This window comes from Solanum verrucosum, unplaced genomic scaffold, assembly GCF_900185275.1.
Source record: "Solanum verrucosum unplaced genomic scaffold, falcon-dt-bn FXZP01000261.1, whole genome shotgun sequence".
In the NCBI taxonomy this organism is placed as follows: domain Eukaryota; kingdom Viridiplantae; phylum Streptophyta; class Magnoliopsida; order Solanales; family Solanaceae; genus Solanum; species Solanum verrucosum.
Window position 1 is genome coordinate 9,404,896 of NW_026019969.1, and position 24,388 is coordinate 9,429,283.

General features: G+C 34.4%; 5 protein-coding genes, 1 non-coding gene and 1 pseudogene across 6 annotated transcripts; 4 read left to right on the top strand and 3 right to left on the bottom strand.

Moving 5' to 3' along the window:
* The first annotated feature begins 1,724 nt into the window (after positions 1-1,724).
* Positions 1,725-2,772, top strand: LOC125816355 (uncharacterized). Its single transcript, XM_049495951.1, has 2 exons — positions 1,725-2,045; positions 2,415-2,772. Exons 1-2 carry the CDS (start codon positions 1,854-1,856, stop codon positions 2,622-2,624), a joined length of 402 nt encoding a protein of 133 aa, XP_049351908.1. The 5' UTR covers positions 1,725-1,853; the 3' UTR covers positions 2,625-2,772.
* Positions 2,773-2,777: 5 nt separating this feature from the next.
* On the top strand, positions 2,778-3,519 carry LOC125816350 (uncharacterized). Its single transcript, XM_049495946.1, has 2 exons — positions 2,778-2,969; positions 3,046-3,519. Exons 1-2 carry the CDS (start codon positions 2,799-2,801, stop codon positions 3,376-3,378), a joined length of 504 nt encoding a protein of 167 aa, XP_049351903.1. The 5' UTR covers positions 2,778-2,798; the 3' UTR covers positions 3,379-3,519.
* A 507-nt stretch (positions 3,520-4,026) lies between these two features.
* On the bottom strand, positions 4,027-4,507 carry LOC125814984 (uncharacterized). Its single transcript, XM_049494414.1, has 2 exons — positions 4,238-4,507; positions 4,027-4,149 (listed from the first exon to the last, which is right to left on the bottom strand). Exons 1-2 carry the CDS (start codon positions 4,505-4,507, stop codon positions 4,027-4,029), a joined length of 393 nt encoding a protein of 130 aa, XP_049350371.1.
* Positions 4,508-5,200: 693 nt separating this feature from the next.
* LOC125816346 (uncharacterized) lies at positions 5,201-9,245 on the top strand. Its single transcript, XM_049495941.1, has 7 exons — positions 5,201-5,392; positions 6,723-6,822; positions 6,941-7,061; positions 7,159-7,280; positions 8,523-8,644; positions 8,724-8,883; positions 8,961-9,245. Exons 1-7 carry the CDS (start codon positions 5,266-5,268, stop codon positions 9,073-9,075), a joined length of 867 nt encoding a protein of 288 aa, XP_049351898.1. The 5' UTR covers positions 5,201-5,265; the 3' UTR covers positions 9,076-9,245.
* A 697-nt stretch (positions 9,246-9,942) lies between these two features.
* On the top strand, positions 9,943-10,027 carry TRNAM-CAU (transfer RNA methionine (anticodon CAU)). Its single transcript is given in 2 exon segments — positions 9,943-9,980; positions 9,992-10,027. It is a non-coding gene; the product is annotated as a tRNA-Met (tRNA).
* Positions 10,028-10,799: 772 nt separating this feature from the next.
* LOC125816326 (pentatricopeptide repeat-containing protein At3g62890-like) lies at positions 10,800-12,706 on the bottom strand. The gene has a single exon (XM_049495915.1). The coding sequence runs from the start codon at positions 12,704-12,706 to the stop codon at positions 10,826-10,828; it is 1,881 nt and encodes a 626-aa protein (XP_049351872.1). The 3' UTR covers positions 10,800-10,825.
* A 2,438-nt stretch (positions 12,707-15,144) lies between these two features.
* Positions 15,145-23,944, bottom strand: LOC125814985 (uncharacterized; annotated as a pseudogene).
* Positions 23,945-24,388: the final 444 nt, after the last annotated feature.

The following is a 24,388-nucleotide window of genomic DNA, read 5'->3' on the forward strand; positions in this document are numbered from 1 at the left end:
AGGTAATGTTTTCCTCTTTTACATTACAGAGTATATGTTAAAAATCATGTATTTTGAGTCTTTTCATGCTTTGTTTACGTTGTGTTAGTTGCAGTGGTCCATGCCCCTTTTCTTTTATTTGTCTCTGTTTTCATTAATTTAGAGTTTTTAACTGCTAGTGGGGGTCCATGTCTTTTCTCGATTATATGTTTTATTTATACATATTATATTTTATATTTTATTACACTGAGTATTGTCTGATGTGGGCTCTCTCCTTTTTTTGTTGTGTTGCATATTGACTCAATTCAAGAATGGTTGAACATGTTGATCTGATTTTTAATTATGGGGGACAATGTTTTCGAAAACCACAACTGGTATACCATAAAAAATTGATTCACGTATGGAGAGGTTACGAAGTTGACTTGTTGTCTTACATTGATGTCTGTCGAGAATTTAAAGAAAAATTAGCTTTTAGTGAAGTACGACAACTTCTATTTACAGCCCTATCTAGTGGTTTCTATGTGATCGAGGGGATGAAGGCATTAGAACTCTTCAGAATTTATTATCTGACAATTTCAAGGTAGTGAACTTTTTTGCAGTAGATAACTATAAAGAGGAGCTTGGGTTAGTTCCAAACATCATTCATTACCATAAATGTGACAATGTTATAGAAGTTGGAACATATTGTGATAGTAGTGAGGAAGAGGAAAATGGTGAAACTGTGTCTAGCGACTACGATAGTGAAGAGTTGGAGAGTTATAAAACGCAAAAAGAACTTGATATCAATGAAAAATTAGACAAGTACAAGGATTTGAAGTATGGTATGACCTTTAGCAATCTCAAGGAAGCTAAACAAGTTATAGACTTCTATGTTGTTGCAAATAAGAGGGATATTAGAGTAAAGAAAAGCGACAAAGGTAGAGTTACTTATTGTTGTGTTCTTGATTGTCCCTTTCGATGCTCCATTTACAAGGATGGGAAAGATCAAGGTTTTAAGATCAAGACCTTAAATCAAGAACACACATGTTATGAGACTTCTGAGAACAGGAGAGCTAAAACTGAGATTTTATCTCAATATTTTAAGAAGAAAGTTCAGAATAATCCTGCATTAAAGATTAAAGACATGAAGGAGCACTTGGATTCTGTTTTGGATCTTGAAGTGAATGAGTCAAAATTGAAGAGAGTTAAGAGGCTTGTCTTAGACAAATTAGATGGTAGTTACGCGGATGATTATAACAAGTTGGAGGCATACGCACAAGAATTGAGGATGAGTAATCCAGGAACTGATGTAGTGATCAATTTGTCAAGAGATGCTATGGAATAAGGCAAAAGAAGATTTTTAAGGCTGTATATATGCTTTCAGGCATTAAATGAAGGCTGGAAAGGAGGTTTACGACCTTTTATAGAGCTAGATGACACCTTTTTAAAAGGAAAAAGTAAGGGAATAATGTTAGTCGCAATGGGACAAGATTCAAGTAACCATTTCTATCCACTTGCTTGGGCCGTAGTAGATAAAGAAACTAAAAGAACTTGAAACTGGTTTCTAGAGCTGCTGAAGCATTCTTTGGATTTAAAGTCGGGTGAAAATGTCACTTTTATATCATATATGCAAAAGGTATCTTTATTTTAAGTTCATTTCATCTTTTCTTAGCTAGTTTTCATGTACATTATTCTGCAACTAATCTGAATTTATGTTTTTGAAGGGTTTATTAAATGTTGTTACTAATGTATGCCCACAAGCAAATCATCGATGGTGTGTTAGGCATATTGAAGCTAATTGGAGCAAAAATTACAGAAGTGGGGAGTTGAAAAAGCTTCTTTGGTGGTGTGCTTGGAGTACATATGAGGAGGAGTTCAAAGATCAGCTGACAAAAATGGGTGAGTTGAATAAGAAGGCTACTAAGTCCTTGGTGAGCTATTCACCAGAAAAATGGTGTAGAGCATATTTTGACACCAAATGCAAAAATTTCATGGTTGACAACAACTTCACGGAGTCCTTCAACTCATGGATTGTAGAGGCCAGACAAAAACCAATCATAAAGATGCTTGAAGAAATAAGGGTGAAGGTTAGAAAATTTAACCGTTTAAATTCCATAATAGCTGATATGAACAAGTGTTAATTCTTTTAGATTTATGTATTAAGCTATTGGAATAAGTTCTAACTTGAAGAGGAAAAAGTGTTTTAAGCTACTGAAAAAGTTTTTAACTTGAGTTATAACAAGTGTTAAAAGTGTTATCATTTTGATTCCAGTAGCGTTTATGATGAAAAATTAATCCATTTGATCGCGCTTTTAATCTACTTTAAATCAAACTGCTAGTTTAGAGTAATAATCAGAATTTTAGATATTTGTTTTAAGGTGTTTTAAATTTCTGTTTTTTCAGTTCGTGCAACATTAGCTGGTTCATTTTTTTTGTTTTCGATTATTGTTGTATAGGTAATGATCATGTTAAGGAAGCATGAGGCCGAAGTTAAAAGTTGGAAGAATGAGTTTTCACCACATGCAACGCATCTCTTTAATGACTACAGGATCTTTGCCCAACGATGTAAGGTTGAGTTTAATGAGGGTTGTGGATATGAAGTGACCGAGGGTGTGGATAGACATACAATCAATATAGAACTTAAAAGATGCTCATGCAGAGTATGAGACTTATCTAGAATACCATGTCCTCATGCCATAAAAGCATTTATCCATAAAAAAATTGACCCTATTGCTGAAATACACTGGTGGTATTCTAAGGAAGCATATTTGATGGTATATAAGCACAAGATCGAACCTGTTAGAGGTGAAATTTTTTGGAAGATAGAGTCGCACCATGCCATGGAGCCCCCTACTTTAGCTAAGATGGTTGGTAGACTAAAGATGAAGAGAACAAGAGAGAAGGATGAGGCTAAAAATAGGCAGGGGGTTTGGTCAGCTTCTAGAAAAGGAATGTTAATGACTTGTGGTTATTGTGGTAAACCAAATCATAACAGAAGAAAATGTCCATTGGTAACAATCGTAACTTTATAAATGTGTTCCCTTTTTGTATCTAACGATCATCATTTAATTTTTTTTCTCTATGTAGCTCAATGATAAACACGAGGACGTCTTCCAAGATGAAGAAAACTCTCAAGAATCTCATAATGTGCCTTTGATAGAATCAGAAAACACTCAAGAAAGTGTATGTTTCTTCATTCCTGTTCCTGGTTCAAGTCAGATCTCTAGCCAGACCTCTATTGTAGCAGGGCATGATTCAGACCCTACTTTATATCCTAAAGTGGTGTCTGAAAGTAATTTTGGACTTCATGAAAGATTGACAAAGATAAATACTGGGACAAGAAAGATAACTTTCCAGGGAGATCACGATGGTATATCAATACCGACCAACCTTCCATATTCACCAAAAAAAGTAACTTGAAAAGGGAAAGAAGCAATGACTTCGAACCAGTTACAAGCTACAAGGGAGAGAAAAATTGGCAAACTTAAGCCTATAGGGGGCAAGGGGATGTAGGATTTGTTTTGTATTTACTGTCTTAAGTGTTATGTAAGGAGAAAATGAAACAATGACTCCAAACTACTAGTGTTTTTGCTGATTTTTGTACTCTTAATGATTGTTACACAACTATCGTAATGACTCTAAACAACTGATTCTTTTGCTGATTTTTGTACTCTTAATAGTTGTTAGACAACAATCGTAACGACTCCAAAGAGCTACCTTTCTAATATCAATATTGTTTAATTGTGACAGTTGTAGATTTGGTTTAGTTGTGTGTATTGTTGATTTGGTTTACTTGTCAAAAGTTTATTTTAGTATTATTATGTTATGAGGTTGAAAGTTGCGGAGAACTTAAACAGTTAGGCAACCAACACTTTGTTCTTTGTTCTCCTTGATAATACATCACGTAAGCCATATAATGTTAATCAAGACTTTGAGGCTCCTTTGGTAATAGTATGATCCAAGAATGAATCTGTCAACATTAGATGAAATCAAGATTTTACCAGTGAAGCATCTCCTCCTCTGTCAAAGTTTAAGCTATTATAAAAGCCCACAATGTAAAGATGAACATTATTCAACCATGTGAGGATACATTTGAGCCAACTTGAACCCAACCATCCCTCTATAACTTAGCCCAACAACATAAAACTTTTCCACACCCAACTTCATCATTCCCTTTGCTAAACATTCCACCTATTTATTAATGAATTAATTAATCCATAGTTAAAAATATTGTACATATTAACAAACCTTTTAAATTTTTAGATAAGATGATATATACCTGAATACTTGTTGATCGTTCAGGAACAGTAGTGACGGAATCTCCAAAGAAAAGTAAATCAGGGACGTAGACAGCGAAATCTGAACTTAAGGAGAGTATTTGAAAAAGCCATGTCATAATTCCAGTGGCAACAAATCCATGAACAAATAAAACTGGAGGTTTATTTGATAATTTGTTGTTTGGATGAATGGATTCAGTTGGATCCCAAAAGTGCATTGTAGTTCCTGGTTCTATTTCCACTAACTGGGATGTCATTCCAACAGCTTTCATTAAACCATGAATAATTGGCTTCAAAATTACAAATGTATGAATTTTAAGCCTAAGAATTAGTTGTCCAGGATGATTTAAAATCCTAAGTTTCAAGATAGTTTCTTGCCAAGCAAATTGAATTCAAGAACTTGCTTACAACAGAACTAAGAAAACCTGCAGAAATTCACGTCATAGTCAAGTTTGTAGTGCAGCCATGTGCAAAAACATCAACTTGACAAATCTTGATGTAGTTTCTCCATCTTTTTCTTCCTGCAATTACCTAGAGAATGGAAAACATATGAATTGAAGGAGAAGAAAGAAGAGAACTAGAGCTAATGGAAACAAAAGACCCAAAAACGATCGGGTCAAATTTTTCGAAATGGGTTTTTAGACTAAGTGGGTCATATATTTTGAAATGGATAAAGAAAATCCATGTCACATTTGCCATGTCAGCCGGCTGTTAAAAAAGGGTAATTTTAAACCTTAAAAAAACGTTAAGGGCATTTTTAAACCAAAAGGTGGAAGGAGGACATTTTTGAACCATTTGGGATACGTTAAGGGCATTTTTAACCCTTTTCCCATAAATAAATAAAATTCCGATTTTTAAAAATAAACAGCTCTAACCGGAAGATCTCAAAACTCACATGGGTTAAGCGGAAAAATTACGCTTCTGAAAGTATAAAAGCGACTTAGCGGAGAAGTTTCCTTCCGTTGAAAAAAGTTTATCTGAAGAAGAGGTTGAGCAGCATCATCGCAATTAGGGCACAAACGTCAAGAAAATGAGCAAGAGAAGTGTGTGGGCATGGGGAGTTGCAATCGTCTGCTTCCTAGTGCTCATGATTGTTACTCCAGCAATTCCTCAGTCTCAAGAATATCATAATTTTGCCGATCAACGCAAGTTTCTAGGTATAAGCATCATTAAATATTTTAGTAATTTGAAGTATATGAAATTTCTTTCTTTAAAATTGGATCTTCTATTTTCAGTTTGCGATATTGTTATGAGTTCTAGGTTATGATTCATGAATTGGCTGTTGTTGCTTTTTTTTTTTTTAGTTTTCTTGGTTCACTAGTTGCTTCGGAGTCTTCTCCAACTTTTATCAGTGTCAAAATATGGTTAAATGTATGTGAGTTGTTTTAATTTTAGTTCTGAATGATGAATGCCAGTAACATATTTATTTTTCAATTGGTTTTGTATCTCTTCCGTTGTGATCCAATCTCATGTCGAAATAATGATAATTATGATGATTTTCTTGTTCGGAGTTGGGACTTCTGAGATTGGGGCTTGTGACAACATGATTAAATCAGATTCATGGAAAACAAGAACAAGAAAATGAAAAAGTTTCTAGTAGATACTCAGGAGGACAAAGCAAGCAGCAGAATGCTTGTGTTCTCTCTGTTATATACTGAATTTTCCTCTGATTTTTCACTGAAGCATATGATTGCAAAACTTATGTTTATCGATCAAAATTTGTGTATAAATTCTGGAATTATGGACCTAACTGAATAGGAGAGTCCGAATTCCCACTGGTATCATACAATTATGTTAGGTACTATATAAATAGGCTCGAGAAAACCCCTGTATAGCTTCTTTGATTTCTTGATAAAGAGCAATATGAGCAATAGTGGTTTGAATGTATATAAAATAATTTGTTTTAGACTTCTCACTATTTGATAGTGTCCATAGTTCTCACAAAAAGTACCTAAAGGTTAATAGTGAACTTAGATGGGACTATCTAAAATTGATTTGTTTCTGCAGATAAGCCCCAATTGTATAGGTATTAACTGATTGACAAATGTGAACTATCCTTTGGTATAATCTCCTCCCTTGTCCCTACACTTAATTTTCTTTCTTTTTTTTGGTCCACTATGTAACTATGCGACACAAATTGAACTCTAGGTTATCAATAACCAAAAACAGCTAGGTCCTTGATTATGTTATTGGATTTATCTTACAAGTGTCCACTTGGATTTGGTAATTTTTGAGCTAAAATAGCAAATATTCTGTCTCTTTGCTCTTCAATGCAGTGAAATTTAACAAGTTCGAATTCCATTATGACAGAAATTCACCTTAATTAAGATTGCACAATATGTAATATCAGATTTACCTTTAATCGTGTACTTAATATTGCTAGTCCTGTTTTCATGTCAGCAGTTCATTTTGCTTGGCTAGCTGGTGGGGTATATATGCATTTAGAATTTGCTGCTGAATTTTTCATGCCTTTGTTTTCTTATGTAGGGATTCCCAATGCACTGAATGTGGTCTCAAATTTCCCTTTTCTTGTGATCGGTCTGATAGGTCTTGTACTTTGCCATCATGGTAACTATTTCAAGCTGAGGTAAATTGTTGAGATAAATCTGGTTTGAAGATGGTTAAAGCTTTGACTTTGTGATTCTGTATTCTAGTATATATGTCCAGTACTTAAAGCTTATTCCATTTGACATGTGCATCGAAAGCTTGCAAGGAGAGCTTTGGGGTTGGACGTGCTTCTATATTGGTGTGGCAGCTGTTGCTTTTGGGTCTGCTTACTATCATCTCAAGCCAAATGATGCTAGTCTTGTGTGGGACAGATTGCCAGTAGGTTATCTAAGTACTAAATGCTAGGAGCAAACTGTTATTTATTGAAGTTTTTTCTGTGTGCCTATTTTTGACACCTCGTCTCTTACTGTTGTAGATGACTGTTGCATTTACGTCTATCATTGGTATCTTTATTATTGAAAGAATAGATGAGAGAAAGGGAACTGTGTCTCTCATTCCATTGATTCTTGCTGGTGTAGTAAGTATTATGTATTGGAGGTAAGCTTCTTATTTCAACAATGGCTAATAAATTCCTCCCACCCCAAAAAAGTCACTTTTTAAAGAAAAAAGAAACAGTTGAAGAACTGCAGAGTGTATCCTTGGATATATAATATTCCCTGAGGGTCCTCTCCTTCCATGTTCCTTCTTTTCGTTCTTTCTTTAGATAATTTAGACAATTACATTATTCAAAAATGCAACACCAAGTGGGTATAATACAAAATTACATAATAGTAGACTACTGAGTATGTTAGGCGTTCTGAAGTTCATCAGACTGTCAAAATCATATATACTTTACATTTAAACCAAATACCAAAATTTGTAAGCCTCTATATTTTACACTTTGTTTAGCTTAAGATCTTCCTTCAAAACACTTGTATTTCCTTTCTAGATGATCCATAGAGTGTATAAGGGTACCGACGTACTATCATCCATGTTGATTTCAATGGTTTCTTTATATTCTGTCCATACTTACCGGAGTGCCTAACATCCTTAGTCATCACCCACCATGACACCAAAAAGGTTCAGAAACAAACACCAAAACTGCCACTTGAAAGAACAATGCGAATATGCTTAAAGTTCTCATCACTGGTTTTGCATAAGTTATATCTACTGCACATATTGAAGTCCCCTTTTCTTTCTCAAAAATATTTAAGTCCCCTTTTCAATAGGTGTATTAGGGTAGTATAAGACAGTGCATCATATGTGATTATCCAAGAAAACGAGCTACTTTCTGAGGTTTCCCTTTCCAGATTTGTTTCCAAGTTCTCTTGTTACTGTGTTGGTCAGGACATTATAGCATTCCTTTACTGAGAATTTACCTGTTTTTTTTTCCACTTTCCATAAGGGAGAATCTACTCCTCTGTTCAACTCCTTCTCCTGTGTCAGCTTTCCAAAAAAACTGAACTAATCTCTGCAATCATGTTATCCTTACAGATTGTAAGATTATAGAGCTAAGGAAGGTGTCTTCACTAGGAACCAGCTATCCTCCTTGAGTTTCAGCTTGGTAGAACACTGGAGCTAGGCTTAGGAAGATTATTGAATTGAGTTCTGGTTTTTATTTATCCAAGATTATAATATATTGGATGTGATTTTGCTTTTTCTTGCATTTTCATTTTCTAAGTGTGCTAGAGGGGAGTGGATGGTGTAGATCTGTAGTAAATAACTGGAGCTTTTTACTTGATATCATTTATTTTTTTTTCAGCTAAAACTGTTGTGTGATTGTACATTTTCGTTCTGAAGGTTCTTTGATGATCTCCGTCCCTATGCGGCAGTGCAATTTGTACCGTGCTTAGCCATCCCACTCATGGCTATTTTGCTACCTCCGATGTACACACATTCCACTTATTGGCTGTGGGCTGCAGGTTTGAATTTATTCTGTCCTCTTGGTTCTGTGACCTCATTCCTACAGCATGTAAAATGACATTTCTCTGCATAATGCAGGATTTTATCTTTTAGCGAAGATTGAAGAAGCAGCTGATAAGCCAATCTACAACTGGACTTATCATATTGTAAGTGGCCACACAGTCAAACACTTATGTGCTGCAATGGTGCCTGTCTTCTTGACATTAATGCTTGCGAAAAGGGACATTGAAACAAATCGGTACAGTTGCATGCATCTTTCTTTCTCTCTCTGAATCTCTATTTTCAGCTTCATGATTCCGTTTCACTCTCCTACAGGATCAGTTTATTTCAAAGTTGGAGAATATCTTGGAGTAAAACAAAAGAAAATGGAGCAGCAGTGGATAGTCTCACTTGTACTTATTCGGGTGTGGCAGTTGAGGAATCCCATTGAGGAGAGGGAACTTATTGTCATTTCATTGACACAAAAACTCTTTTAGCTTAACTATAAACAGGGGGGGAAAAAGGCTAAATCAAGTGTCGGAAAACAACTACTCTGGTACCTTGTCCGTACATCAGAAAGAACAATGTATAAAAATCACGTGTTAATATATAAAAGAAATTTAGTGCTATGTTGATTATGTGTGGAGGGGTGAACCTTGTTTGTACTGTATCAGTGGTGCTTGTATATTGCTAATCCAACTTTACATTACTTGAGCTGAATATGCATGCAATTGTCAGATTGCTGCAAAGCCATCAAATCGCGAGGGAGGCAAAAGAACACATGTGAATTATTATCAGAAAATCACATAAACTATTTATTTAACTTTTACTTGGGAGTAGGAAAAGAAGGCGAAATTTCTGAGCCTGCACAGCGTGGAGTAAATGCTCCCACGACTCAATTAATACAATGATAGACCACCTTATGGCCAATGCAAGTATTGACGAAATACGGAACTGGATAGACTATTAATTTCAATTTCTTATGAAGTAAGGAGTAGTAACTGAAACTCTGATTATCCTCTCAAAGAAATCATGCAAGTAGGTGTTTTTATTTATTTATTATTATGATTGAAATTGATACTTTTAAGAACCTTATCGGGCTGGAATTGTGTTGTCTTTGGCTACTTCGATTAAAAAAATAAAAGGTTCCAGGAATATTGCGCAACTTTGGGTCTTTGAATGCATGCCACTGTTGAGAATATATATATATAGTTATATACTTGTCACATAATTATGATTAATTAATGTATATTTTTTCTTAATTTTAGAATGCTTTTGCTACGTTTAAGAATGTTGATTATTGTTGCAGAACAACAACGGGGTGGTGGCGCAGTTGGCTAGCGCGTAGGTCTCATAGCTTCTGAGTAATCCTGAGGTCGAGAGTTCGAGCCTCTCTCACCCCAACTAAACCTTTTTTTTCATTTCCCGTTTATTCAATGACAAACAGGGACTTCTTACCAGGAAAACAGTCATGTACAATTGATGAATATGTCAAGGGAACAACCTCTATTATAAATGATAGTCCAAAGTAAGAGCCTTAAACATAATCCAATTCCAATGACCTATATTCTCATATTTCGCGTAACTTGATGGACATTCCACTCTTCAATCATTTTCACTTTGACGAGTTGTTGAATTTAATGTACAATACTCTATCTTGGTCAACAAATTGACTCTGGAACATTCATCTTCTCTATGTTTCGAGGTAACCAAGAGCATTACTATACCCCAACGCCATACCAGGTCTACTGGTTTATTGTTATGTTGAGCTTCCATGTAACAGTGAATGACATCCTCAAAAACAAGTTCCCAATTTTGGTGTCTCAACAACAATTGTTCCCAGTCATGTTGTGAGATTTTAACTGGCTTCTCCAAAAGTTGATTATTACAAAGTTTTTAACAACATCCCTCCAAGAAAGATACTTCACCCTCAACATTTAGGAAACTTCCATCATTTTGAGGCTTGTCATTCACCCATCGGGTGATAGTTCAATGAGGAAATAGCTTCAGGACAAATGAACATTCAATGCCACTGGAGCTTAATAATTTCCTCCAAAGTGTGGACAGTGAACACGGCTGATATTACAGTTGGTAGTCTCCGAGATGGTTATGCATAACGACTACAAGAATTCTCATCTGAGTTTTGTAACTGATCTTGACATGAACAGATAAATTAGAGGTATTACCATCTTCATTTTTAGTCACCAGTAGTCTCTGCAGGAACAAGAACCATCTTTGAAATGATGAAACCGGTTCACATCCCTTACAATGATCTCTCTTTCATATATCTTAGAGATAAGTTTTATAGCAGTATGACAGTCCCCACAGATTCTAAGGTTCTTTGTCACTCGGAGAACTGTACCCGGGCTTGTATTAAGAATGCCAAAGGCAATTGCCAACCTCTCACTATGACTACTTAGGTTTTGCTCTTTCTCCTCTTCACTCACATCATGCAAAGCGAAAGTAGTATCTGGCATGTAACCAGCTGCTTTTATCTTGGCGGGCAGTGCCTCCAGAAACATGTATATTTGCTCTGCCTGTGGATGAGATGTATCTCCTCCAAGGAACAAATGGGCCTCCCCGTCAAATTCAATCCAACTACATCCAGGACTCTTCATAATACGTTGTGATTTCAGTTGGATCCTTAAGTGATTCACCTCCTCCCACATTCCAGCTTCTGCATACATATTAGAGAGCACAACATAATTCCCACTGTTGTCTGGTTCCAAGATAAATAACTTTTTAGCTGCTAATTCTGCAATTTCTAAGTTGCGATGGCTTCGACCAGCTGCTAATAAGGAACCCCAAATGCTTGGTCCTGCTGCCATTGGCATTTGAGAAATGAGGTTATATGCTTCCACTAATCGTCCAGCACGACCAAGAAGATCAACCACGCAAGCATAATGGTCATGTCCCTTCTCCACAAAGTAAACCGAACTCATACAATCGAAATATCTCAGTCCAACATCCACAAGACCTGAGTGGCTACAACCTGATAACAAACCTGTAAATGTGATTTTATCAGGCTGTATACCAGCTCGTAACATATCCTCAAACGTTGAAACAGCTTCCCGCCCACAACCATGGGATGCGTAAGCAGTAATCATTGTATTCCAAGCAACCAATTTCTTCTCCCTTGGGTCTATCTGATCGAAACACAAACGAGCATCAACTAAGCTTCCACATTTAGCATACATGGCTATAAGAGCTGTCTGCACCGAAGGATTCTTCTCCAATCCTGTCTCTCTAGCGAAACTATGTATCTTCCTCCCACGATCTAGTGCAGCCGAGTGAGCGCAAGCAGGTAAAACACTCATAACCGTCACCCAATTAGGCCTCACCTCCGAGTCACGATCCAACATTTTATCGAACAATTGCAACGACTCATCAGCTAAACCATTCTGAGCATATCCAGAAATCATAGCTGTCCACGACACTATATTCCTAATTGGCATTTCCTCAAACAATTCCTCAGCATCTTTGAATAACCCATCCTTCATGTACCCAGCAATCAATACATTCCAAGTCGATACATCTCTCACCGGCATTTCATCAAACAGTTTACGAGCGTCAATCAAATCACCACACTTCACATACATATCAATCAAAGAAGTGCCTACATACATATCAAACACAAATCCAGACCTGAAAATCAAGCTATGAACGCACTTCCCGCACCAAACATCACACAAATCAGCACATGACTTGAAAACAAAGGGAAAGGTAAAATTGTCACCACGGAAGCCTAATGAATGCATTTGGAAGAAAATCTCTATTGTTCTTTTGGTAATCCCATAAAGGGTGAGTGCTCGAATCATGGCATTGTACAGAAGCGAAGAGTGTTCAGTGGCATTATCGAAAATACGTGAGGCAGCGTCGATTTCACCGGAGCTGGCATACATGGCTACCATTTTGGCAGCGACTAATCCATTGGGGAAAACCCCTCGAACGGCCATGTGAGCATGAACTTGTTGGCCAAGTTTAACATAATTCTTGCCAATCAAGAATTGGAAAATGGGTGCGTATGTAGATGGCGGAAATGAGTTTTGGTACAATGGTTGCAAAATGATTTTCAACATCATTATCATTGAACAAAGGAAAATTCCAAGAATATGGAAGTGTTCATTTCCAATTCATATGACCTTCGCATTTTCAATTCAAATATACTTTCCGCGCGCCATATTTTGTTAAAAAATATTTGGAATACCGAATTCTTTCGAGAATGGTCTCTCTACTTTCAAACTCCACTGTGGAATTTCACTAGTATAACTTAGAATTCTATTTTACAGTTCACTTAGATATTCTTATTTATAACTTTCTATTTTACGGTTTACTTAGATATTCTGATTTACTGTTTTAAACACGGTGTGATAATAAATTTATACCAAGTATTTCTAACCCCACAAAACGTACTTTTGAAAGCTCATCCACTTGCCATAAATGAATGGTGGATGTAGGGCATACAGTCAATATACAAATAATATCGTTGCATATATATATATTACATATGTCGTGTGTATATCACTGTAAGTTCAGTGATATATAAGACACACAATCATTACAGTAAATATACACCATATATACATTCCAGACGTATGTATACATTCATTTCATAACCAATAACATCCATATTTGACACATAAACAACATACATTATTATTGTACATATCCGACATAGAATTAATAAGCTTATCATAAAAATGTAAAATGTGCCTCAAAGATCGATCAGCGTACACACTAATTTAATAAGATTTATTTTCCTTTTATATTAGTATTATGGCCAAACACATATCCAGACCCTTAAACTTATCCCTAAATTTCATTTTGACACTCCAACTCAATTTTGTTCCATTTTAACCCTTCAACTCCAATTTTTATGTTCCATTTTGGCACTTCTAAGTGATGTGGCAGAGAGTGTGCATCACAAATTCTCTAAGAGAGTGAAAGATAAAAAAAAAAAAAAATTTTAAAAAATAATAAAAGATTACCCTTCAACTCTATTTCTTTTATGTACCATTTAACACAAAATACTAATTTTATGATTTCTTTATTTCTATATATGTTATTCAATTGCAATTTTGCATTTTAAAAATCGACGATCATCTGTTAATTATTGTAAAAAATTAAAATTGACGGATTATCATTGATTTTTTTATAAAAAAAGTAACAATTTCTTTTTAAGAGTTTTCCTATATTTTTGCGTGAAAAATAACCGACGAAAGTGCGTCAATTTTCTTTCTTAAAAAATCAATGACAACCCAACGAAGTCTATCGTGTTTCAACATTTTTTTGTAGTGCTATTAATTAGCAATGAACATGAGTTTTTTTTTTACTCGTATTTAGTTGAATGAAAAATTAGAAAGCTGATATTTGAGTTAGTCCAAGTAGACTAGATATGAAAAAATATATATGTGATGTTATTTAAATTAACTAATTGTTTTTTAAAAAAAAACAACACACTTTCACCGATTATTTTTTTCACAAAATAATGTACGAAAACTCTAAAAAAAAATATATTTTTGAAAAATGATGTTCATCCATTATTTTTTAACACAATAATGGCATGTGAAGTACACACATCCCACTTTGTTGGTTCTTTGGAAAAAAGTACCAAAATGGAACATAAAAATTGGAGTTGAAGGGTTAAAATGGAACAAGGTTGAGTTGGAGTGCCAAAATGAAATTTAGGGACAAGTTTATGCAACAGCCTAAAAGATCCCATTGGGAAGCAGCAATGAGGCTAGTGAGATACATCAAAACCAATCCAGGTCAAGGGATACTATTAAGCAACAAGAAGAGCCTAGAACTTGAAGCATTTTGTGACTCAGACTGGGCAGCCTATCCAAACACAAGAAGGTCTGTGACTGGCTACTTGATTAAGTTGGGTGATTCACTCATATCCTGGAAGTCAAAGAAGTAGCACATTATCAGCAGGAGCTCTGCAGAGGCTGAGTATAGGAGTATGGCTGGAGTAGTTGTAGAGGTTATATGGCTGGTTGGAGTACTGAAGGAACTGAATGTTAATGTTGCAACTCCTGTAAAGTTACATTGTGACAGCAAGGCTGCTTTGCAAATTGCTGCTAATCCCATCTTTCATGAGCGGACAAAGCACTGTTGACACCCAATTTTGGACTATATTAATCATCGAGCTTCTTAAATTTCAAATGATTTAAAATATTTGACTTTAAGAAAAAATCCGAGCATTTTTCAAGTAATTTTGTCATTTTGTATTTGTATTATTATTATTATTTATTTATTTAAGATAATATATATATTTATATATAATTAGTACATTTTACGGATGTTCGAAAATTGTCACAAAAAAAAAATGTTTTTAGTTTTATTTAAATATTTGGTTAATTAGTTTAATTGATAGTTTATATTTTTGAGTCGATTAGTTTATAATTAAGTTAATTATTTTATTTTTGTTAACATTAAGAAGCTCATTGATTGATTTATATTAATTCGTCTTACTTAGATTTTAGCCGAATTTGTTACTCTAACTCAATTTGGCTATTTCTTAAACTCCAAGATCCAACCCTTTTAGCCTCACTTTAAACCCATTTTTCAGACCCAACTTGGGCCTATTTAAAACAGGCCCATTACTTTCAGCTTTCCAATTTCCCTTTTTCCCACTAATTCCCAGCCCACTCCCATTTCCTTTCCAAATCAGCCCAATTCTAACAACATTACAATACATACAGCAACAGCATACCAAACCGACCCAGCACCCCTGTACTCTCGTTCTTCTTCCTCAATACAACGAGCAGAACCCAAAAAAATGTGAGAAACAGTCCACTATCGCAGCCCTCAAAGTGTGACCCGAGTCCAGCAAACCCTGTACGCGCTGCATCTCTTTCTTCCACGCGAATCCAGCAGCTCACGTGAACCAAACAGCAGCAGTGTGCATTTTTCTTCTACCTCACACGTCAATATCCAACAACTCCCACAACTTTCTCTGCAACAGCCGCCCACCTCGATCTTTTCATCCGAATTTTGGGGGATTTTGGTTGATTTTTGGTACAAACGAGCAGCTCTTTGGTTCTTGAATTTTTTTGAATTGAGGATTGAGGAGGAGAATTCCGAGTCTACCCTCATTCTCACTTGAATTTTCATCCCTTTTCCCCCATTATTTTGAACCCGAGTTTCGGCTATATATTCTGGGATCATTCATTTGTAAGAGGGAGATTTTTTTTTTGGGAGTTGAAAAATTTGGTGTTAAAAAATAAAAATAATAGTTAGAGTAAGTATTAAAATTAGCTAGAGTTTGGAGGAAGAAATCCACTTGAGTGAAAAGTTCTTGAAACTTCCCGTTTGTTGTGTTCTATCCATTCCAATCTCGCCGGAGCCTCGTGTGGTGGTGGAAGCTTTTTCGTGGTCTGTTCGTTAATGTCCTAGTTGCTGCCCAGGAAAAGGTAACATTTCCCCCTTTATAATATTCCTCCTTTCCATTAAGACATGACGCTACTAGCTGTGTTTGTTCTCTGTTATTCGCTACCGAGCTGTGGGTGTTTTTATTAAGCGACTTTAGTGCCTACTCTTAGTGCTGATTCAAAGTTTTCTTTTTGCTGTTTTTGTAGTCGGTGTTTCTTTGTTTCGAATTTGTTTCATCGCTTGCTTCTCGTTTATTTGTCTTGATGTTTGAACTAGTATCCCTTTGTTTTCGTTGTCTTAAACATCCGGGTTTATTCACTTTGTTACTGTTAATGTTCTTTGTTTTCCTTTTGAAATGAGGGCAGAGCTAAAAAATAAAAATAAATAAAAATCTTTGAGTATGAAGTTGTATATTGTCTTAGCTATTGTTTGATGGGCTGTAGGAGTTGGTTTTTATCCATTTTTGGGAACCATGACGTTCTTACTCTCCTGCAGGTCATGTTTGAATTAAGTTTATGTCTCTATTTTGCTTAAATTTTAGTCGAAATCGCTTACCATTTGTAATCTAGTTCCAATTGCGAGCTTTATAGAATACTTAAGACTATACCATGTGGTCTTTCTCACTGATCAGATTGTTGTCTGGCATGCCCCCTTTACACTTTAAGTTGTCACTTGTCCATTGTAATGCCATCTGCCTTTGCTACACCTATGTTTGCTTGCTTTACTAAGATTATTTTCTTTCATACGTATGTATTCTTGGTTCTCTCCAAGCTTGGACTCTCCACAATTTAGTATTAGGATTTTGTTGATCATACTAGTTTTGATTACTTCCTTGTTTAGCCTTATTTTTTACCTTAAACTTCAATGGTTTTTTTTCTTGTTGAGTTTGTCACTATTAAGGGGCCAAATGTCTGTTGATTAATATTCAGTAGCTCATCTTTTGTATTCTTAGAAGTTCTAATAGTAGACCTTGGCAGTGGTCCCCTTTTGGTCTTGAGATAATTAAGTTGATTTTAATTTTCAATTAAGTTATGTCTCATTTGCTTCCTTATCTTCGAATGCTAATTTTGTTTTTCTTTCTTTTGTTGTGTGAACCTTTCCCCGAGCCCGTGGTGGACTCCTTCTCTCTTGCATCCTCGAGATGAGCCGTAGAGGCTTAATTTATTTACTTTTTCTCCATCGAGTCGGCCCCCCAGCAAGCAGGGACTGATGTACAGGTCTTGGAGAAGTAAAAAACGGACTGTATACATGACTTATACAGTTGTATACACAAGTATACACGGAAAAAAAACAGCGATATACAAGTCCAAAAATTGAAACAGGTGTTCTGGAAGTTGAATTAAGTTGTATACATTCGGTATACAGTCTTATATACAAACAAAATGGGCTGGGTTCATACGATATACACTGATATACAACCAGTGTATACAAAAACGGGATTGAGCCTAAGCCTAAAATCAGCAGCGAATTTGGCCCAAGAAGGGCCCAAATTCAATTTCTCCCTACTCTTTAATTATTCAATTATGATTATTTATTGTTTATTGTGTGTTGACTCTAACTTTTAAATTATTAACTAACCTAATTAAATTCCCCAAACGATAAGTCATTTTCTTTGTATTGGGTTACTTTTTAATACACTATTTTATTTGTTTTGTATTCATTTATCTTACTAATCAAATATATTGGCTATATTTTATCTTAATTAATTATTTTTTTTGTTCTTTAAAAGATATGTTTTGAATGCCTCTTCCTTTAATCATCTTACTTATTTAAATGGTTTTAAGTTAACACTTTTCTCAAATGAACCAAAAAATAAAAATTGTGTGTGTTCTTTTTTTACCAATTGATTTAAAATGGTCTCATGCTTTAATTTATCAAATTGGTTAAAATTATTATTTTTTAAAATAAAAAAATAAAATTTTAATCTAGTTTTTTTTATTAAAATTCTAATCACTTGTATCACAAGCCAAATGTGTCATTATTGAAATCTTTTTCTCTAAAAAGAGAATGTGTCGTTTATCTAATTATTTTTCTTGAATTAATTAAATATTGTAATTTATTTAAATATTCCTATGTTAAATTTCTCAAAATTAGTCAAATCATTTTAAGTCAAATTGCCGGTCAACCGCAAGTTAGCAGGCATTCCGAGGGCCTAACACCTTCTCGGAATGTATATTGAACTTCGAACCCTTTCATTTTTCAATTGATTTTATCTGTTTAAATCTTTTGAAAACCTTATAGTTTTTTTCTTGATTTTACTATAAAAAAAAATTAAGTGGCGACTCTGTTCTTTTGAGAATTCGATTTGCTTAAACCATAAGTTTAATCGGTTTTTTCAAAAACTCAGTCATTTTCCCTTTACATGTATTTTTAAATAAAACAAGCACATAGAGATTGATTGTCATTTTGTAAGGGAAAGGATCAAGAGTGGAATGATACTGTCTACCTATGTTAACACCAACCAACAACCAACAGGCATACTAACAAAGGGCCTTGGAGCTGCTTCTCATCATATGTTACTATCCAAGCTTGGAGTCTTCAATGTGTACTCAGACTAAAGCTTGAGGGGAATATTGAAGAAGTTAGTTAGAAATCAATTAGAATGTTCTAGAAGCAAAATTAGTTAGTAACTAACTACTACTACTTGGCATTAGGCAAATAAGGTGCGTGTTTGTTAGCATTTGTAATGTGTGCAGATTATGTGAACTATATAAGAGTGTTTACTCTCATTGTAACAGAATTCATTTAGATAATAAAATTCTCTCAAAGTTCATCAAATTCATATCCATGGAAGAACAAACTTCCATGGACTCAATCACACAACACTAAATTGACACACCATTTTTTTACATCAACACAAGATTTTGCATCATCCAAGTTGAAAACCAACATGCATTTCGCGCTATTGGATGGGTTTGGAATTGTATACATTCGTTTATCATAATTAAAAGATTTAAACTACTTTGGTCTTTTATTAGTTTTTCAGATTCAGTTTTGTTCATGTGAAAAGATTTAGCAATTAATTCATTAGAGAATCCGTTTATTATATATACCAGCAACTCCAATTAAAAAGAGAATAACAGTATTCTCCAAGTGTGTATTCATTCCGACGATCTCCCAAGAAAATTATAGTTAATTTAGAATCACCAGCATTGTACCACCATGGCACCCACGTAATTGTATAGATCCTCTTTTTAAATCTTTACAACTTCTTCTTTTGAATCTTCTGGTGAGATCACCCAGCAATGCATTCACCTGTTATGAATATACTTATATATATATATAATATATATATATATATATAAATATATATTTATATATGGTGTTATAGCTAGAAATATTCCATTTTTTGACAATTTTTTTAATTTTTAACTTTTCACCTAACATGTTCTAGATTTGCATAAATATGTTAATTATGAAGAAAAAAAATGTGTATGTCCAACGTATAGGGGTGGCAGGGGGATCAGGTCGGCCGCGACCAGTCCGAGAACCGACCCGCCGGACCTGATCCCGTTTGAAGATGGCGGGATGGGGGCTTTTCGAGATAGGGGACCGGTACCGGTCCCGGTTCACTATCCGTTGGTCCCGGTCGACCCGGCCCGGCCCGGATGAACCGGCCGGTTCGCGGGATCCCCTAACATTTTTTATTTTTTTTTTTTTTTTAAAATTCTATCCGTTGGGCAACGGCTAGTGGGCCCCCCAACGGATATTTTGGCAGTTTTTTCCCCCAACCAACACCCCCTACCACCCCTACTTTTAATAATTTACTTTAAACCCTCAAGTTATTATAAATACACTTTAACCCACTTTTAATATTATAAATACCCCTCTATCCCTTATTATTTCTTACAAAATTATATATTCTCTCATCTATTTTTTATATTCTTTCAAGTCTCAACTCTCAATCTTAAGTCTCAAATCTCAATATTTTATTTCATTTAAGTCTCATATTATATCATAATACATATATTTCAATTCTAAGTTTTCATATTATATATCATAATAATATATCTAAGTTTTCATATTATATTTGCTATCAAATATTGGAGTTCCAAATTACAAGTTACAAGTTACAAACAACAACTACAAGCTTCAAGAATCGGTTATAACGTCTGCTATTAACGCAGACGTTTGGTACATTCGTTTCATAATATTTATATTTTATTTTTCGTCATTAATTTTTGTGTTATTATTATTTTTATATTATACTTTACATATAATTAAATATGAGTTCTAACAAAAAAATACCGGTAAAGGAAAAGAGAAGGAACCAAGTGGCATTAGTAGATTATTTAATTTTACTAAAAAAAGTAGTAAGGAAAAAAATAAGAGTAAATGTGGTGGTACTTCTAGAGTTAGATTTAATACAAATGATTCTACTTATGTTGATGATACTTCTTATGATATTGATTCAAATGCTCAACTCGATCATGAACTTTTACAACAAATTTATGGTGATATTAATCCTTATCTTGATGAAAATTCAGGTGAAGAAGTAGAAGTTGGTTCGGGAGAAGATGAATTAGAAGATACACCTACTAGTCCGGTGACAAATGTTCCAAATGAAACTACAAATTCAACGGAGCAAAATTCTGGACGCCCACCCTTATACCTCCTACAAGGGAGAAGGTGAAGTATCAACGCCCTAAAACTTCTGTTGTGTGGCAATTTATGACTTTAGATAAGGAAAATTCTATTGCTATTTGTAATAAATGTAAGCAACCTTTTAAACATAAACAAGGTGGAGGTCAAGGTGGGACGGGGGGCTTAAATAGACATTTGTTATCTTGTGTGCCGATTCAATATAAAGAAGCTAAATCATTAGCCGATAGAAAAAAAGGAATTCCAGTTAATGATTTTGATATTAATGTTAATGAATCGGTAGGGGCTTCTAACATGGTTCAAGGAACATTAGATCCTTCTAACCCCGGTGGTCCACTAACACAACGTAAATATAATAAGGAAAGAGATCGTGAAAATTTAGCTAAAATGGTTTCTGTTTGTGGTTTACCTTATAGTTTTCCTTCACATCCCGGTTTTATTGAATATATTCAACAAACTTATAATCCTAATTATAGAGGTTTTTCAAGAAATACTGTTAAATCTGATGTTTTTGTATATCAAGGTAAACATTGTCAATATCTTCGTTGTGTGTTTAGCATATTAGATTGTAAAGTGTCTATAACTTCGGACATGGGTCGTAGTGTTAATGGACGTGATTATTTAACTGTTACAGCACATTGGATTGATCATAACTGGAATTTGCAAAAAAGAATCTTAAGTTATAAAGAATGTGTAGAGAAAAAAACTGGTGCATATTTAGCTTCAAATATTTTGAGTGTTATAGATTATTACATGCTTATAGATAAAGTAATGTCTGTCGCATTAGATAATGCATCTAATAATGTAAACGCTGCTAGTATGTTAAAAACTAGATTATGTCCAATTGATGATAATTCTTTTCATGTTAGATGTGTTGCACATGTATTAAATTTAGTTGTACAAGATGGTATTTCATTATTTGAATGTGGTTGTATGAAAATTGAATATGCTGTTGCCTGGATTTTTTATGCTAATAGAGTGCTAGAATTAGGGAATTTAATGAGCGTTGTGTACTATGTGATTTGCCACCAAGAAAAATTCCAAGACATATTAAAACAAGGTGGAATTCTTTTTACGAAATGCTTTCAGTTGCTTACGAATATAGAGGACCCATACAAATGGTGTTTAATGCTCATAATGCTGACCCATTAGACAGAATTTGTGAAGAAGATTGGGAAGAAAGTAATGAACTATTAGAATTTTTAAGACTTTTTTATGATGCAACAACCATGTTTTCTGGAATTTATTATCCTACTATTTCATCAGTATTAATAAATATTTGTGCTATTTCAATTCAATTTTCTAAATACAAAAATTGAAAAATTTAGAGTTGCAATTGAAGGTATGATTGAAAAATTTTAAAAATATTTTTTTCCTATTCCTCAAATTTTTTTAACTGCTACTTTACTTCATCCTGACTATAAATTACAAGGTGTGCAGGGACTTGTTGACACTTTTTATGATACCTTAGAAATTTCACCGGAAATAAATCCAACTAGTCAAATGTGTAAGTGTAGCATAAAAGTAGAAGCAAAAATTTTGTATGAAAAATATAGAACTACAGGAAATATCAAGAAGTTGGTCAAACTTCTAATCCTCAGAGTAAAGCTCGAATTTCAAGTTATATGCGAGATTTTCTTGGTCTTAATTCTACTAACCGTGATGATTTTGAAGAATATCTTAATCAATCTTTAGAAACAGTGGAAGACGAAGATGGCAATGAAGATTTATTAGCATGGTGGAGGAGGCGGAGCGTTGCATTTCCAATTTTAAGCAAAATGGTTCGTGATGTTCTAGCTATTCAAGCTTCATCAGTTGCATCAGAGGCTGCTTTTAGTGCGGCAAGGTTTCAACTTGGCGATCATAGACATTCATTGGCGGAAGACAGTTTGGAAATATCAGTTTTATTTAGAGATTGGGTCAACGCCGAAAGGAGAAATGATAATTTGCCAAAGTTAAGTTCCAAACAAGAAGCTTGGATTAATGCGGTACTTGGATCTAGTGATGATGAATTAGAGTCACAAGAGTTTCTAGCAAGTTTGCCAACACCGGAGGATGTTACCGTCGATATGATGCGACAATTAGAATTGAATTTTAAAGGAAAAACAAATATTAGATTACATCAGAACTAATTGAAACAGAACCCTTCCTAGAAGGTGGCTGCGTAAATTAGTTACTCATCTAATATTTGTAACAAATATTAGTTTTACATATGAGAACTTATTGAAACAGAACCCTTCCTAGAAGGTGGCTGCGTAGATTAGTTACTCCACTAATATTTGTAAATTGTAACTTCTAAGTTCTAAGTTGCAATTAGATTTTATTGAATAAATTTGAAGGCTTTATTAAGTCTTTTTTATATAACTATTGTCTTGCATTTTAATTTTAATATATTCATACATATTTACATATATACTAATTTGTTTGAAAATAGTTGAACATAATAAAAAGAGAACTAGCTATTACAAAATTTTATAATAAGGAACAAATGTTAAAAAATGGAACTTTAATACATCAACTAACACCTAGATTATTAAAAAAAAAAAAAGAAGGAAAATTCAAAGTATTGCACATAACGTCCTTTTTTGGGGCCTTTTCTTCAAAATCAAAATTTCAAGTTTAAATTACTTTAAAATATTTAAAAGACAAATTTGAACTTCTCAAATTTGTAATTTCAAAATTGAAAATTGAAAATTGAAGTTTGAAATTTGAAAGTTGAATTTGAAATTGAATTTGAAATTTGAAATTTGAATTGAATTTGAAATTTGAAATTTGAAATTTGAAGTTTGAAATTGAAATTTGAATTTTGAAATTTGAAAACTTAAGCATTATTTATTAGCTAAAAATGTTATTGAAAAAAAATCAAATAAACTAAAAATGTTATTCAATAACATATAATTTCAATACAAATAAATAAGTAAAAAATAAAAAATCCCCGTCCGTCCCGTCCCGTCCCCCAAAACCCGTCCCATCCCGTATATATAGTGGGACGGGATGGGACTTATTTTTGTCCCCCCAATCCCGGTCCCCCCAAAATCCCCCCAGAACCGTCCCCCGTCCCGTCCTCCCCCTTCGTCCCGTCCCGTCCCCGTCCCGTCCCAGTCCCCGTCCCCGTCCCCTTGCCAGCCTTACCAACGTACCTTCACAAACATAAGCAATTTTAGAGGAATCGGCATAGTGAGGTCGAGCTAAGCCACGAGGTTGAAGAAGTATAATAAACCAGCAGCAACTTTTTTCTGACTAAGAGCAGGAAATTGGATACTTGACCAAGTGTACAATCCACCAACTCCTTCAACCTTCACTATTGTTTTATCTGCTTTTTTCGATGACAATATTATATCCATCGATATTTTTATTTTCCTCAAAACACAAACTCAAACTATATACCAAAATACCTTTTGAAGGTAATTGTTTTAGACTCACACATTCTGAAGATTTTGTCTCTTTCAATTTATAGAGGTTGCAAACTTAGTAGGATTAATAATTAATTAATGATCTTGGACTTCTAAACAATTAGTCGGTTAAAGTAGTTGAGTTCGCCCACAAGGTCATGGTTGAATGGTTGGGACTTGGGAGGTAGCTCTCTTGAGATTGAATCTAGTCTCTATGTGTACGTTATTCAGTCATGAGGTTATTCTATTGGGCTTGGTTAATATACGATTTATATCTTTTGTATGATTTGCGAGTTATTACATAATTAATGACTAGGTTTTTACTTTCTACAAAGGTTCACGCTAGAATGCTCATGACAAGGTGGTGGATTGCCTTGGTTCCAAAAGATTTTTTTT

Bases quoted from the DNA above. Each gene is read 5' to 3' on its own strand.
- LOC125816355 (XM_049495951.1), top strand. From the start codon at position 1,854: ATGGGTGAGTTGAATAAGAAGGCTACTAAGTCCTTGGTGAGCTATTCA. The intron at 2,046-2,414 runs GTTAGAAAATTT...ATTGTTGTATAG, and splicing joins TTGAAGAAATAAGGGTGAAG to GTAATGATCATGTTAAGGAA.
- LOC125816350 (XM_049495946.1), top strand. From the start codon at position 2,799: ATGGAGCCCCCTACTTTAGCTAAGATGGTTGGTAGACTAAAGATGAAG. The intron at 2,970-3,045 runs GTAACAATCGTA...TTCTCTATGTAG, and splicing joins ACAGAAGAAAATGTCCATTG to CTCAATGATAAACACGAGGA.
- LOC125814984 (XM_049494414.1), bottom strand. From the start codon at position 4,507: ATGAAAGCTGTTGGAATGACATCCCAGTTAGTGGAAATAGAACCAGGA. The intron at 4,150-4,237 runs GTATATATCATC...ATTAATAAATAG, and splicing joins AACGATCAACAAGTATTCAG to GTGGAATGTTTAGCAAAGGG.
- LOC125816346 (XM_049495941.1), top strand. From the start codon at position 5,266: ATGAGCAAGAGAAGTGTGTGGGCATGGGGAGTTGCAATCGTCTGCTTC. The intron at 5,393-6,722 runs GTATAAGCATCA...TTTCTTATGTAG, and splicing joins CGATCAACGCAAGTTTCTAG to GGATTCCCAATGCACTGAAT. The intron at 7,281-8,522 runs GTAAGCTTCTTA...TTCGTTCTGAAG, and splicing joins GTAAGTATTATGTATTGGAG to GTTCTTTGATGATCTCCGTC.
- LOC125816326 (XM_049495915.1), bottom strand. From the start codon at position 12,706: ATGATGTTGAAAATCATTTTGCAACCATTGTACCAAAACTCATTTCCG.